This window comes from Nerophis lumbriciformis, linkage group LG01, assembly GCF_033978685.3.
Source record: "Nerophis lumbriciformis linkage group LG01, RoL_Nlum_v2.1, whole genome shotgun sequence".
Classification (NCBI taxonomy): domain Eukaryota; kingdom Metazoa; phylum Chordata; class Actinopteri; order Syngnathiformes; family Syngnathidae; genus Nerophis; species Nerophis lumbriciformis.
The window spans coordinates 2,263,426-2,278,966 of record NC_084548.2 but is presented as its reverse complement, the minus strand read 5'-3'; the positions used below and the strand labels follow the sequence as shown (position 1 = coordinate 2,278,966).

Below are 15,541 nucleotides of genomic sequence, written 5' to 3'. Positions count from 1 at the left end.
TGGAACCTCGTCCATGTTGATAATGTTCTCTGGCCGGATCTTTTTTTCAGCTATCTTGTTTTTACAATATGCACGGAAAGTAGCCAGCTTTTCTTGAAAGTCTTTAGGCAGTTGCTGTGAAATAGTAGTCCGTGTGCGGATGGAGAGATTGCGTCTTTTCATGAACCGGAAACACCAAGAAGCACCACCTTTAAAATCATCCAGGTGAAGTTCGCTTGCTAGCGCTGTTGCGTTATACGCGTGTCGCTTAGTAGGAGCCATTTTGTGGTCTTTACAGATGTAAACACACAAAGGAAAATGAAACGTAATACCCGCGCGCTTCTTCTTCTACGGGGGCGGGTGGTTGCTTACCGTAGAAGAAGAAGCGCTTCCTCTTCTACGGGGGCGGGTGCTTACCTTGGCAGTTGCTTACCATAGAAGAAGAAGCGCTTCCTCTTCTACGGGGAAAAAAGATGGCGGCTGTTTATCGTAGTTGCGAGACCGAAACTTTATGAAAATAAATATTTATATTAATCCATATATAAGGCGCACCGGGTTATAAGCCGCACTGTCAGCTTTTGTGAAAATTTGTGGTTTTTAGGTGTGGCTTATAGTGCGGAAAATACGGTAATATGCAAAGATCGAAACCTTATTCTGGCAACATCTGATTTAAGATTGTGATTTTTAGAATTAATTCTGTTGCTTTTCAAGGCAAATACAAACATACAATATTTACATATATGTTGCAATTTGGTGGCGTAAATAGATATGGAGGTTAATTTGTGTCGTTAATACAAAAGCTTTTTTGACACCGAATTTATGTAACTGAATTTTTTGCATTTGAATTTTGTGAACTGATTTTTCTTTTTACAATAAATTATGCTGACAATTACATTAAAAAAATATATAATTTAAAAATTTGTTGTAAAAAAAATTCAGTGCAAAAAAATTTGTTGTTGAAAAATACTGTGTTTAAAAAATGTGCTCCTTCAAAAAGCAAGACTCACTTCTACGTTAATAATTTGTGTCTTTACAGGCCCTTCTAAACGGGTATCGTACAGTATTGTTTATAATATATAACCCAAAACCGGTAAAGTTGGCACGTTGAGTAATTTGTAAATAAAAACAGAATAAAAATGATTTGCAAAATATTTTTAACTTATATTCAATTGAATATATATTTTATGTACGTACTGAGAAACTTTTTTTTTTTTTTTCAAATAATCATTAATTTAGCATTCCAACACCCCCCGCGACCCAAAAAGGGACAAGCGGTAGAAAATAGATGGATGGATGGTAGCAAAACATTGCAAAAAAGTTGTCACAGGGGCATTTTTACCACTGTGTTACATGGCCTTTCCTTTTAACAACACTCTGTAAATGTTTGGGAACTGAGGAGACCAATTTTTGAAGCTTTTCAGGTGGAATTCTTTCCCATTCTTGCTTGATGTACAGCTTAAGTTGTTCAACAGTCCGGGGGTCTCCATTGTGCTATTTTAGGCTTCATAATGCGCCACACATTTTCAATGGGAGACAGGTCTGGACTACAGGAAGGTCAGTCTAGTACCCACACTCTTTTACTATGAAGCCACGTTGATGTAACACGTGGCTTGGCATTGTCTTGCTGAAATAAGCAGGGGCGTCCATGGTAACGTTGCTTGGATGGCAACTCCTTTAATTTATTAACAATATGTGTTAAACATGCTTGTATTATCTTTAAACACCTTTAACTTGTTAACAATATTAACTATATGTATTAAACATACTTGTATTATCATTAAACACCTTTAATTTATTAACAATATTAACTATATGTGTTAAACATGCTTGCATTATCATTAAACACCTTTAACTTGTTAACAAAAACATATATTTCATAAATAAGTCAATATAAATTATATATATGAATGAGGTAGATCCCCACGACTTGATCAATTGAAAAGTAGCTCGCCTGCAGAAAAAGTGTGAGCACCCCTGAGTTACACCCATCTGAACAGGTCAGCCACCTGTTTAAAGCCCGATCACAGTTGAAATCTTGAAATGAAGGCCAAAACATTAACCTGGACAACATTTTAACAGCTGGTTGGCTCAGATTTTATTCTTTTCATTGCATTAACATGCTGCAGTGGACAGTGGACAATTTAGCTTCATTATTAATGCAGTATCTGAAGCACCGTCTCCACGTGTGTTTATTGACAACGGGGTTATAACCTGGACACGTTAGCTCGTCGGTATGGTAACACGTGACGTGACAACAGCGGCGGTGTTAATGAAGCAGCGTCAGGCTGCTCACCGTGAGTGAAGCGCTCGGTGAAATCGCGGATTAACGTTAAATATATGACGAGCCGCGAGCGATGCAGCTATAACTTATCTACCTACAACCTATATTACCCTCGTATTTTGATCCGGTCGGTCCGTTCTTTTACTCCGCCGTCTTCTTCTTCTTCTTCTTCTGGCCCACCAGGTGAATTAAGTGCTATTGGCGGAGTTACAATGTATAGTAGGCTACCGCCACCTACTGCACCGGAGTTGTAACTACAAGGTACATTCACAGACAGAGTCCCATTGCTTTTATGAGCGGTCGAGCGAGTCAAAAGCCGAAAAATCCATTTGTGGCGGACGTCATTCTTTCGTGGCGGGCCGCCACAAATAAATGAATGCGTGTAAAATAATACTGTGTATGCCAGCACTTCAGTCACTCTTCAGTTTATCTTTACTTCTCTTCCAGTTTATGTAAGCCATCTTTTATAATGCTTCGCCTGACACAAAGTAGATGTATACCCAATTTGTCGTTGAACAAAAACAACAGGCAGCATAAATGATGTGTTTATTGTCAAAGCAATCAAGTTTAATACAAAAAAAAACCCTTCACTCAAACGCAGAGAGAATTGCGGTTTGGAGCTGATAAGAGCATCTTAATAATCAGTCATGTTTCTGTGCGAAAAGACCCTTTTGTGGCCTCTTTCACTATTTTTTCAATTTCTGCCTCTTAAGTTATTTTTTTGTCTCCCTAAGCTCCTCTGTGCGGTCTGAGGCCTGTTGTGTCCGCCTCCGCCGTCAATGACAGACATTAAAATTAATGAGCAACGTTTTTTTTTGTTTTTTTTAATAAAGAGAGAAATCTTACTGTTTTTTTGTCAGATTTATCACTCACACAGAAGATACACACGTTGCGTCACCCACCACTTTTATGGCTTGACAGGCTGCCATTTGCTAGTCCGAACATCATTCTAACTAAAAAAGCCAAAGCCTCTTTTTGCAAAAGTTGGCTTGTCATTAAAGTCATTTGATTTCAAGATTTCAACTGTGATCGGGCTTTAAACAGGTGGCTGACCTGTTCAGATGGGTGTAACTCAGGGGTGCTCACACTTTTTCTGCAGGCGAGCTACTTTTCAACTGATCAAGTCGTGGGGATCTACCTCATTCATATATATCATTTATATTGACTTATTTATGAAATATATGTTTTTGTTAACAAGTTAAAGGTGTTTAATGATAATGCAAGCATGTTTAACACATATAGTTAATATTGTTAATAAATTAAAGGTGTTTAATGATAATACAAGTATGTTTAATACATATAGTTAATATTGTTAACAAGTTAAAGGTGTTTAAAGATAATACAAGCATGTTTAACACATATTGTTAATAAATTAAAGGTGTTTAATGATAATACAAGTATGTTTAATACATATAGTTAATATTGTTAACAAGTTAAAGGTGTTTAATGACAATACAAGCATGTTTAACACATATAGTTAATATTGTTAACAAGTTAAAGGTGTTTAAAGATAATACAAGCATGTTTAACACATATAGTTAATATTGTTAACAAGTTAAAGGTGTTTAAAAATAATACAAGCATGTTTAACACATATAGTTAATATAGTTAATAAATTAAAGGTGTTTAATGATAATACAAGTATGTTTAATACATATAATTAATATTGTTAACAAGTTAAAGGTGTTTAAAGATAATACAAGCATGTTTAACACATATTGTTAATAAATTAAAGGTGTTTAATGATAATACAAGTATGTTTAATACATATATAGTTAATATTGTTAACAAGTTAAAGGTGTTTAATGACAATACAAGCATGTTTAACACATATAGTTAATATTGTTAACAAGTAAAAGGTGTTTAAAGATAATACAAGCATGTTTAACACATATAGTTAATATTGTTAACAAGTTAAAGGTGTTTAAAGATAATACAAGCATGTTTAATACATATACTTAATATTGTTAACAAGTTAAAGGTGTTTAAAGATAATACAAGCATGTTTAACACATATAGTTAATATTGTTAACAAGTTAAAGGTGTTTAAAGATAATACAAGCATGTTTAACACATATAGTTAATATTGTTAACAAGTTAAAGGTGTTTAATGATAATGCAAGCATGTTTAACACATATTGTTAATAAATTAAAGGTGTTTAATGATAATACAAATATGTTTAATACATATAGTTAATATTGTTAACAAGTTAAAGGTGTTTAAAGATAATACAAGCATGTTTAACACATATTGTTAATAAATTAAAGGTGTTTAATGATAATACAAGTATGTTTAATACATATAGTTAATATTGTTAACAAGTTAAAGGTGTTTAATGACAATACAAGTATGTTTAACACATATAGTTAATATTGTTAACAAGTAAAAGGTGTTTAAAGATAATACAAGCATGTTTAACACATATAGTTAATATTGTTAACAACTTAAAGGTGTTTAAAGATAATACAAGCATGTTTAACACATATAGATTCCTTTCTTTCATGAAGACAAGAATATAAGTTGGTGTATTACCTGATTGTGATGACTTGCATTGATAGGAATCAGACAGTGGTGCTGATAACGTACGCATTTTCGAATGGAGGAGAAAAAAAGTCCTCCTTTCTGTCCAATACCACATGAAAGTGGTTGGTTTTTGCCATCTTATTTGTCTAGCTTCTGTACTCCTTTGTATACACTTTACAAGAAATACATTGTCGGCAAACTCCGTAGCTTGCTAGCTTCTGAAACTCTTGTTTTGTTAGCGCAACTGTGCAGTCGGTCTTTGGAGTTTTGACGACAGGTACGGCGCCAGAGTCTGTTGAAATAAAGTGTTTCTCGCCTTCCTGTCGGTAATTTTAATGAGCTAAATATGTACATAAAGTGTTGTACTTATATTCCAACTCCGCGTTCTTCTTGGTCATCGCCGCTGCCGCCCCCACCCCCCCTCTGACCACGTCACCACAAATAGATGCTTGTCCTGTGGGAAACACTGCACAGTATTATTTTACACACATGACTGAATTTGTCTGTAACATTACAGACTTTTGGGGTGTTCCACGGTTAAGAAAAGCCCGATTTTTCTGAACTTTTTCCCGTGGCTTTTGTCAACAAAAACCTTGTCGTTACTTAGTCCAGTCAGTACACCCCGCATGCCGCAGGCAGAGGGTAAACTGGATTAAATAAGTGGCTCTGCCTCACAGCCATGCCCTAAAACCTATAAAGTAGCATATAATTGACAGTGAATAGGCTTTATCTTCTCCTCTGAAAGAACATGCCCTCCTCACTGAGTTTTTACACCCATGCAAATATTCACACAATCCAAGGATTAGCGGTATTACAGCGCACTATTCCCCCGAGGTAAGATCACCTGGTGTTGAGCCTCGGCAACATGCTTCAAATTTACATGAACTGGGATGAGTTTTTCTCTCCTAAAACCACTGATAGGAGCGCTCAAGAATTATTACCTCTACGTCTTACATGACTAAGTGTGTACTATTTATCCATTTGGCTTTCTTTGGACGTAAAGAGTGACCTGCCGGGCCTTGTTTAGTCTTTTACACACGTGTGTGTGGGGGCGGGGAAGTCACTTTGTAGTACAAAAGTTGAATTACCGTATTTTCCGGACTATAAAGGCACACATAAAATTCTTCTTTTTCTCAAAACTCGATAGTGTGTCTTATAACCTGGTGCGCCTAATGCATACTTGCCAACCTTGAGACCTCCGATTTCGGGAGGTGGGGGGAGGGGTGGGCGTGGTCGGGGTGGGACGGGGGCGTGGTTGGGGCGTGGTTGGGGGCGTGGCTAAAATGGGAGGAGTATATTTACAGCTAGAATTCACCAAGTCAAGTATTTCATATACCGTATTTTCCGCACCATAAGCCGCCCTGGGTTATAAGCCGCGCCTTCAATGAACGGCATATTTCAAAACTTTGTCCACCTATAAGCCGCCCCGTGTTGTAAGCCGCATCTAACTGCGCTAAAGGAATGTCAAAAAAACAGTCAGATAGGTCAGTCAAACTTTAATAATATATTAAAAACCAGCGTGATGTGGGCGCGCATGGAGTCGTATATCAACATGGACGGAGCTGCGTGAAAAAAGCCACCCGGCCTCTTCGCGTAAACTTCCCTTAACCACTCGCTCATCTTTTCTTCATCCATCCATCCCTTCGAGTTAGCTTTTATGATGACGCCGGCTGGAAAGGTCTCTTTTGGCAAGGTCTTCCTTTTGAATATCACCATGGGTGGAAGTTTCTGGCCATTAGCATGGCAAGCTAGAACCACAGTGAAGGATGACTTCTCATTCCCTGTGGTGCGAAAATTCACCGTACGTGCTCCCGTTGTATCCACAGTGCGGTTCACAGGAATATCAAAAGTCAGTGGAACCTCGTCCATGTTGATAATGTTCTCTGGCCGGATCTTTTTTTCCAGCTATCTTGTTTTTACAATATGCACGGAAAGTAGCCAGCTTTTCTTGAAAGTCTTTAGGCAGTTGCTGTGAAATAGTAGTCCGTGTATTAAATCAACATAGAAAAAAAACACACGATACACTTTCAACTAGTGCATCAACCCAAAAAAAAAAAAACCTCCCTCCCTTATTCACACTCACACACACCCACTCACACAAAAGGGGTTGTTTCTTTCTGCCATCAATACCGTATTTTCCGCACTATTAGCCGCACCTAAAAACCACAAATTTACTCAAAAGCTGACAGTGCGGCTTATAACCCGGTGCGCTTTATATATGGATTAATATTAAGATTCATTTTCATAAAGTTTAGGTCTCGCAACTACGGTAAACAGCCGCCATCTTTTTTCCCCGTAGAAGCGGAAGCGCTTCTTCTTCTACGCAAGCAACCGCCAAGGTAAGCACCCGCCCCCATAGAAGAGGAAGCGCTTCTTCTTCTACTGTAAGCAACCACCCGCCCCCGTAGAAGAAGAAGAAGCGCGCGGATATTACGTTTCATTTCCTTTGTGTGTTTACATCTGTAAAGACCACAAAATGGCTCCTACTAAGCGACAGGTTTCCGGTTCATGAAAAGACGCAATCTCTCCATCCGCACACGGACTACTATTTCACAGCAACTGCCTAAAGACTTTCAAGAAAAGCTGGCTACTTTCCGTGCATATTGTAAAAACAAGATAGCTGAAAAAAAGATCCGGCCAGAGTACATTATCAACATGGACGAGGTTCCACTGACTTTTGATATTCCTGTGAACCGCACTGTGGATACAACGGGAGCACGTACGGTGAATATTCGCACCACAGGGAATGAGAAATCATCCTTCACTGTGGTTCTGGCTTGCCATGCTAATGGCCAGAAACTTCCACCCATGGTGATATTCAAAAGGAAGACCTTGCCAAAAGAGACCTTTCCAGCCGGCGTCATCATAAAAGCTAACTCGAAGGGATGGATGGATGAAGAAAAGATGAGCGAGTGGTTAAGGTAAGTTTACGCGAAGAGGCCGGGTGGCTTTTTTCACGCAGCTCCGTCCATGTTGATATACGACTCCATGCGCGCCCACATCACGCTGGTTTTTAATATATTATTAAAGTTTGACTGACCTATCTGACTGTTTTTTTGACATTCCTTTAGCGCAGTTAGATGCGGCTTATAGGTGGACAAAGTTTTGAAATATGCCGTTCATTGAAGGCGCGGCTTATAACCCAGGGCGGCTTATGGTGCGGAAAATACGGTACACAATTTTGGAAATAAGAGCTAAAAGGTTCTGTCCACAAAGCCTTAATCCCGATCAATCATAGTAAAATAATTGCTTGCATAATTCAAATTAACTTGAGAATAAACCACAATATTTTGACAAAAATGCAATTTTATGTTTAGAATGTCATACAGGAACACGTTTTTAAATGTTTTACTTCAAAGCGTGTCATTTATTTGCAAAAAACTTCTTACTCATCCACAATCTGAGGATACTGTTAAGGAGCGTGTACGGTCAACATAAATTGCAAGATTAACTTGCGTTTATTCATAATTAAAGCAATATTTTTTTGTGATTACTCGCATGCGTTAAATCCTTAATTTCAACACCCCTATTTTCATTGTTTTTTTATGAAGTGGTTAACGTCTTTTGACATTTGAAAAACATGTTTGAAATTGTAAAGAGATATGTGAGATGCAAATCATGTTAACATTAAAAAAAAAATGGTAAAATGGGTTGTACTTGTATAGCGCTTTTCTACCTTTCTAAGGAACTCAAAGCGCTTTGACACTATTTCCACATTCACCCATTCACACACACAAATTCACACATTCACACACTGATGGCGGGAGCTGCCATGCACGGCGCTAACCAGGACCCATCAGGAGCAAGGGTGAAGTGTCTTGCTCAAGGACACAACGGACGTGACTCGGATGGTAGAAGGTGGGGATTGAACCAGTAACCCTCAGATTGCTGGCACGACCACTCTCCCAACTTCGCCACGCCGTCCCCAATTACAATTATAAACATTTTATAGTACTAAAATGTTACTGAGAACAACATTGCCTGTACAGTTATAAAAGTGTTATAATTGTAACAGTTTGACCCCTGGAACATATTCATTTATATTTTCTATTACCGTATTTTCCTCAGCCTTCCCGGTAAGGTCTATTCAGGTGTACTGGAGAGGAGGCTACGCCGGATAGTCGAACCTCGGATTCAGGAGGAACAGTGTGGCTTTCGTCCTGGTCGTGGAACTGTGGACCAGCTCTATACTCTGGGCAGGGTCCTTGAGGGTGCATGGGAGTTTGCCCAACCAGTCTACATGTGCTTTGTGGACTTGGAGAAGGCATTCGACCGTGTCCCTCGGGAAGTCCTGTGGGGAGTGCTCAGAGAGTATGGGGTATCGGACTGTCTGATTGTGGCAGTCCGCTCCCTGTATGATCAGTGCCAGAGCTTGGTCTACATTGCCGGCAGTAAGTCGGACACGTTTCCAGTGAGGGTTGGACTCCGCCAAGGCTGCCCTTTGTCACCCATTCTGTTCATAACCTTTATGGACAGAATTTCTAGGCGCAGTCAGGGCGTTGAGGGGATCTGGTTTGGTGGCTGCAGGATTAGGTCTCTGCTATTTGCAGATGATGTGGTCCTGATGGCTTCCTCTGGCCAAGATCTTCAGCTCTCGCTGGATCGGTTCGCAGCCGAGTGTGAAGCGACTGGGATGGGAATCAGCACCTCCAAGTCCGAGTCCATGGTTCTCTCCCGGAAAAGGGTGGAGTGCCATCTCCGGGTTGGGGAGGAGATCTTGCCCCAAGTGGAGGAGTTCAAGTACCTGGGAGTCTTGTTCACGAGTAGGGGAAGAGTGGATCGTGAGATTGACAGGCGGATCGGTGCGGCGTCTTCAGTAATGCGGACACTGTATCGATCCGTTGTGGTGAAGAAGGAGCTGAGCTGGAAGGCAAAGCTCTCGATTTACCGGTCGATCTACGTTCCCATCCTCACCTATGGTCATGAGCTTTGGGTCATGACCGAAAGGACAAGATCACGGGTACAAGCGGCCGAAATGAGTTTCCTCCGCCGAGTGGCGGGTCTCTCCCTTAGAGATAGGGTGAGAAGCTCTGTCATTCGGGGGGAGCTCAAAGTAAAGCCGCTGCTCCTCCACATCGAGAGGAGCCAGATGAGGTGGTTCGGGCATCTGGTCAGGATGCCACCCGAACGCCTCCCTAGGAAGGTGTTTCGAGCACGTCCGACCGGTAGGAGGCCACGGGGAAGACCCAGGACACGCTGGGAAGACTATCTCTCCCGGCTGGCCTGGGAACGCCTCGGGATCCCCCGGGAGGAGCTGGACGAAGTGGCTGGGGAGAGGGAAGTCTGGGCTTCCCTGCTTAAGCTGCTGCCCCCGCGACCCGACCTCGGATAAGCGGAAGAAGATGGATGGATGGATGGATGGATGGATTACCGTATTTTTCGGACTATAAATCGCTCCGGACTATAAATCGCACCGGCCGAAAATGCATAATAAAGAAGGAAACAAACATATACAAGTCGCACTGGAGTATAAGTCACATTTTTTGGGGGAAATGTATTTGATAAAACCCAACACCAAGAATAAACATTTGAAAGGCAATTTAAAATAAATAAAGAATAGTGAACAACATGCTGAATAAGTGTACCTTATATGAGGCATAAATAACCAACTGGTATGTTAACGCAACATATTATGGTAAGAGTCATTCAAATAACTATAACATATAGAACATGCTATACGTTTACCAAACAATCTGTCACTCCTAATCGCTAAATCCCATGAAATCTTATACGTCTAGTCTCTTTCGTGAATGAGATCAATAATATTATTTGATATTTTACGCTAATGTGTTAATCATTTCACACAAACTATGAAAAAAACTGCGACTTATAGTCCGAAAAATACGGTAGTTTCTAAATAAACCCCGTCTTGCACTCAAAACAAAGGCTTTGCCCTTAAGTAGTCACATGTAATCGTGTTTATCAGTCCTCTGGTATTCACGGTTTATCATTATTAGAAAGCCCCGTTGTTGTTATTCTGACACAAACTTTTTCACAGCAAACAAACACAAGCCTGTTCTCTCGCTGTGACTGCGACGAAGAACAATTAGCGAGCTTTTCCCAGGTCGTGCCTCATTAAAGGTCCACTGTGAGACACAGCAGTGACCACAGGGAGTGTGGGGTATTGTTTAACTCGGTTTAATTAAAGTAGCCAATTAAAACACTTATCATGTTCGTGAGGCTTGCTCGGGAGAACGTGGACATTTAACTGGGTACAAAATGAGGAAAGTAACAGATCCTTATCTATTGCTGCCTATTAGCCCGCCGTGTGTGTGGTAAATGTGAGATGTGAGTGTGTACGTGTCAGAGGCCTAAGGGATTAATATGCTAGACGAGTGTGTGAGCATGAGTGTGTATCTTACCTCACGTTTGATTCCGTCTTGGAGGCAGCTTGGTGGAATTGCTCCTTACTCTGTTCATATATTTCCATGTTCTATAAAGACAAAAACAAACAACTATATTCACTATCAAAGGTGGACTATCAGTTAGTTATGAAAATATATCCTATTCTATCAGGTTTCCAATATTTTTTAATGGTACTGGTTTTGCCATGGTGACCATAGTTTGTCTTGATACTATGGGGAAAACCATAGACATGTTCTAAGGGTCCGCGGCATGGAGCGCTACTGCCTACTGGCGCTGACGAGACGCGGGGCCGCCATCTTGGAGTGGTGATCCGCTCCACTCAGTGCAATTCATTTGGCAGGAGCAATGAACATTTAATTCATCTTACCTCACTGAATACCACTGATTTTCACCCGCTTTTTTGTCATACGTGTAGCTATGATAAAGGACACATGTTTTATTATTCGTAGTTTTCTTAACAGTAAATAGAAAATTCTTATATGCTATAAGCAGAGCTGGGTCGAGTAGCCAGAAATTGTACTCAAGTAAGAGTACTGTTACTTTAGAGATTTATTACTCAAGTAAAAGTAAGGAGTAGTCACCCAAATATTTACTTGAGTAAAAGTAAAAAGTATGTTGTGAAAAAACTACTCAAGTACTGAGTAACTGATGAGTAACATACACACACATATCATATATATATATATATATATATATATATATATATATATATACACACACACACACATATATATTTACATACACACATATATACACACACATATATACATACACACATATATATACATACATTGATATATACAGTATATCATTTATATTTATTTATTTTGCCGTTTTTGTTTACATGTTAAAGGTGTTTTAATGAATATACATGCATGTTTAACACATATATTCCTTTCTTTCATGAAGACAAGAATATAAGTTGGTGTATTACCTGATTCTGATGACTTGCATTGATTGTAATCAGACAGTAGTGATGATAACGTCCACGTTTTCAAATGGAGGAGAAAAAAAGTTCCTCCTTTCTGTCTAATACCACATGAAAGTGGTTGGTTTTTGGCATCTTATTTGTCCAGCTTCCATATTCGTTTTTATACACTTTACAAGAAATACATTGGCGGCAAACTCCATAGCTTGCTAGCTTGTTTGCGCTGGCTTTCGGAGACTCTTATTTTGAAAGCGCAGGCGCGATGGAGCGGCACTTTTATTGTGAAGACAGGAACTGTGCAGTCAGTCTTTAGGCTTTTGACAGGATGTACGGTTGAAATAAAAAAGGGTCTTTTTTCCTTCACACTTTTGATTGATTGATTGGAACTTTTATTAGTAGATTGCACAGTACAGTACATATTCCGTACAATTGACCACTAAATGGTAACACCCCAATAAGTTTTTCAACTTGTTTAAGTCAGGTCATGTGACCCCTGGCTCTGTTTGATTGGTCCAACGTCACCAGTGACTGCATCTGATTGGTGGAACGGAGTGAACGTCACCTGTGACTGTATTTGTTGAAACGCAGGCACTATGAAGGTCTGTCTGACAGACCAAAACAAACAAAGCGTGCATTAACAGATCGATAAAAATTAGTAGCGAGTAGCGAGCTGAATGTAGATAAAAGTAGCGGAGTAAAAGTAGCGTTCCTTCTCTATAAATATACTCAAGTAAAAGTAAAAGTATTTTGCATTAAAACTACTCTTAGAAGTACGATTTATCCCAAAAGTTACTCAAGTAGATGTAACGGAGTAAATGTAGCGCATTACTACCCACCTCTGGCTATAAGTGACCAGAGGTCCGTGATCAAATCTGGGAATATAATCCCAGAGAAGGGGGAAAAACGATCAGCTATTTTTAAGTTGAAGAAACAATATGATTAGGTTATATATACAAGTGTACATCCTACATAAACAATGTATGAATACAATAGATATCTATATATCTTAGGGACCTATAGACTGTATCTCTGTTGAGAGTTTATTCTGTCTTGACACTTTGTATTGATATTTTGTATTACATTCTTCCCTTAAAGGGGAACATTATCACCAGACCTATGTAAGCGTCAATATACAGGTAAAAGCCAGTAAATTAGAATATTTTGAAAAACTTGATTTATTTCAGTAATTGCATTCAAAAGGTGTAACTTGTACATTATATTTATTCATTGCACACAGACTGATGCATTCAAATGTTTATTTCATTTAATTTTGATGATTTGAAGTGGCAACAAATGAAAATCCAAAATTCCGTGTGTCACAAAATTAGAATATTACTTAAGGCTAATACAAAAAAGGGATTTTTAGAAATGTTGGCCAACTGAAAAGTATGAAAATGAAAAATATGAGCATGTACAATACTCAATACTTGGTTGGAGCTCCTTTTGCCTCAATTACTGCGTTAATGCGGCGTGGCATGGAGTCGATGAGTTTCTGGCACTGCTCAGGTGTTATGAGAGCCCAGGTTGCTCTGATAGTGGCCTTCAACTCTTCTGCGTTTTTGGGTCTGGCATTCTGCATCTTCCTTTTCACAATACCCCACAGATTTTCTATGGGGCTAAGGTCAGGGGAGTTGGCGGGCCAATTTAGAACAGAAATACCATGGTCCGTAAACCAGGCACGGGTAGATTTTGCGCTGTGTGCAGGCGCCAAGTCCTGTTGGAACTTGAAATCTCCATCTCCATAGAGCAGGTCAGCAGCAGGAAGCATGAAGTGCTCTAAAACTTGCTGGTAGACGGCTGCGTTGACCCTGGATCTCAGGAAACAGAGTGGACCGACACCAGCAGATGACATGGCACTCCAAACCATCACCCAAACATGCAAATTTTGCATTTCCTTTGGAAATCGAGGTCCCAGAGTCTGGAGGAAGACAGGAGAGGCACAGGATCCACGTTGCCTGAAGTCTAGTGTAAAGTTTCCACCATCAGTGATGGTTTGGGGTGCCATGTCATCTGCTGGTGTCGGTCCACTCTGTTTCCTGAGATCCAGGGTCAACGCAGCCGTCTACCAGCAAGTTTTAGAGCACTTCATGCTTCCTGCTGCTGACCTGCTCTATGGAGATGGAGATTTCAAGTTCCAACAGGACTTGGCGCCTGCACACAGCGCAAAATCTACCCGTGCCTGGTTTACGGACCATGGTATTTCTGTTCTAAATTGGCCCGCCAACTCCCCTGACCTTAGCCCCATAGAAAATCTGTGGGGTATTGTGAAAAGGAAGATGCAGAATGCCAGACCCAAAAACGCAGAAGAGTTGAAGGCCACTATTAGAGCAACCTGGGCTCTCATAACACCTGAGCAGTGCCAGAAACTCATCGACTCCATGCCACGCCGCATTAACGCAGTAATTGAGGCAAAAGGAGCTCCAACCAAGTATTGAGTATTGTACATGCTCATATTTTTCATTTTCATACTTTTCAGTTGGCCAACATTTCTAAAAATCCCTTTTTTGAATTAGCCTTAAGTAATATTCTAATTTTGTGACACACGGAATTTTGGATTTTCATTTGTTGCCACTTCAAATCATCAAAATTAAATGAAAGAAACATTTGAATGCATCAGTCTGTGTGCAATGAATAAATATAATGTACAAGTTACACCTTTTGAATGCAATTACTGAAATAAATCAAGTTTTTCAAAATATTCTAATTTACTGGCTTTTACCTGTATACCTTGATGTTGCAGAAAAAAAGACCATATATTTTTTTAACCGATTTCCGAACTCCAAAAGGGTGAATTTTGGCGAATTAAACGCCTTTCTAATATTCGCTTCGTCACATCGGGAAGCAATCTGCCATTTTCTCAAACACTGAGTCAAATCAGCTCTGTTATTTTCCGTTTTTTTCGACTGTTTTCCGTACCTTGGAGACATCATGCCTCGTCGGTGTGTTGTCGGAGGGTGTAACAACACGAACAGGGACGGATTCAAGTTGCACCAGTGGCCCGAAGATGCGAAAGTGGCAAGAAATTGGACGTTTGTTCCGCACACTTTACCGACGAAAGCTATGCTACGACAGAGATGGCAAGAATGTGTGGATATCCTGCGACACTCAAAGCAGATGCATTTCCAACCATAAAGTCAAAGAAATCTGCCGCCAGACCCCCATTGAATCTGCCGGAGTGTGTGAGCAATTCAGGGACAAAGGCCCTCGGTAGCACGGCAAGCAATGGCGGCAGTTTGTTCCCGCGGACGAGCGAGCTAAACCCCCTGGATGTCTTGGCTCACACCGTCCCTTAAACTGGACGGATCAGCTTTCAGGAAAAGAGCGCGGATGAGGGTATGTCTACAGAATATATTAATTGATGAAAATTGGGCTGTCTGCACTCTCAAAGTGTTGCCAAATGTATTTCATATGCTGTAAACCTAGTTCATAGTTGTTAGTTTCCTTTAATGCCAAACAAACACAT

The 15,541-nt window shown here is 40.0% G+C and overlaps 1 protein-coding gene across 1 annotated transcript in view; it reads right to left on the bottom strand.

Moving 5' to 3' along the window:
• The window catches only part of chchd6a (coiled-coil-helix-coiled-coil-helix domain containing 6a), a 142,519-nt gene that overhangs the window by 44,664 nt on the left and 82,314 nt on the right, over positions 1-15,541 (bottom strand). The window contains exon 6 of the mRNA XM_072911829.1: positions 11,147-11,217. Within this exon, the coding sequence (XP_072767930.1) occupies positions 11,147-11,217 (71 nt within the window). The remainder of the gene's footprint in view (positions 1-11,146; positions 11,218-15,541) is intronic.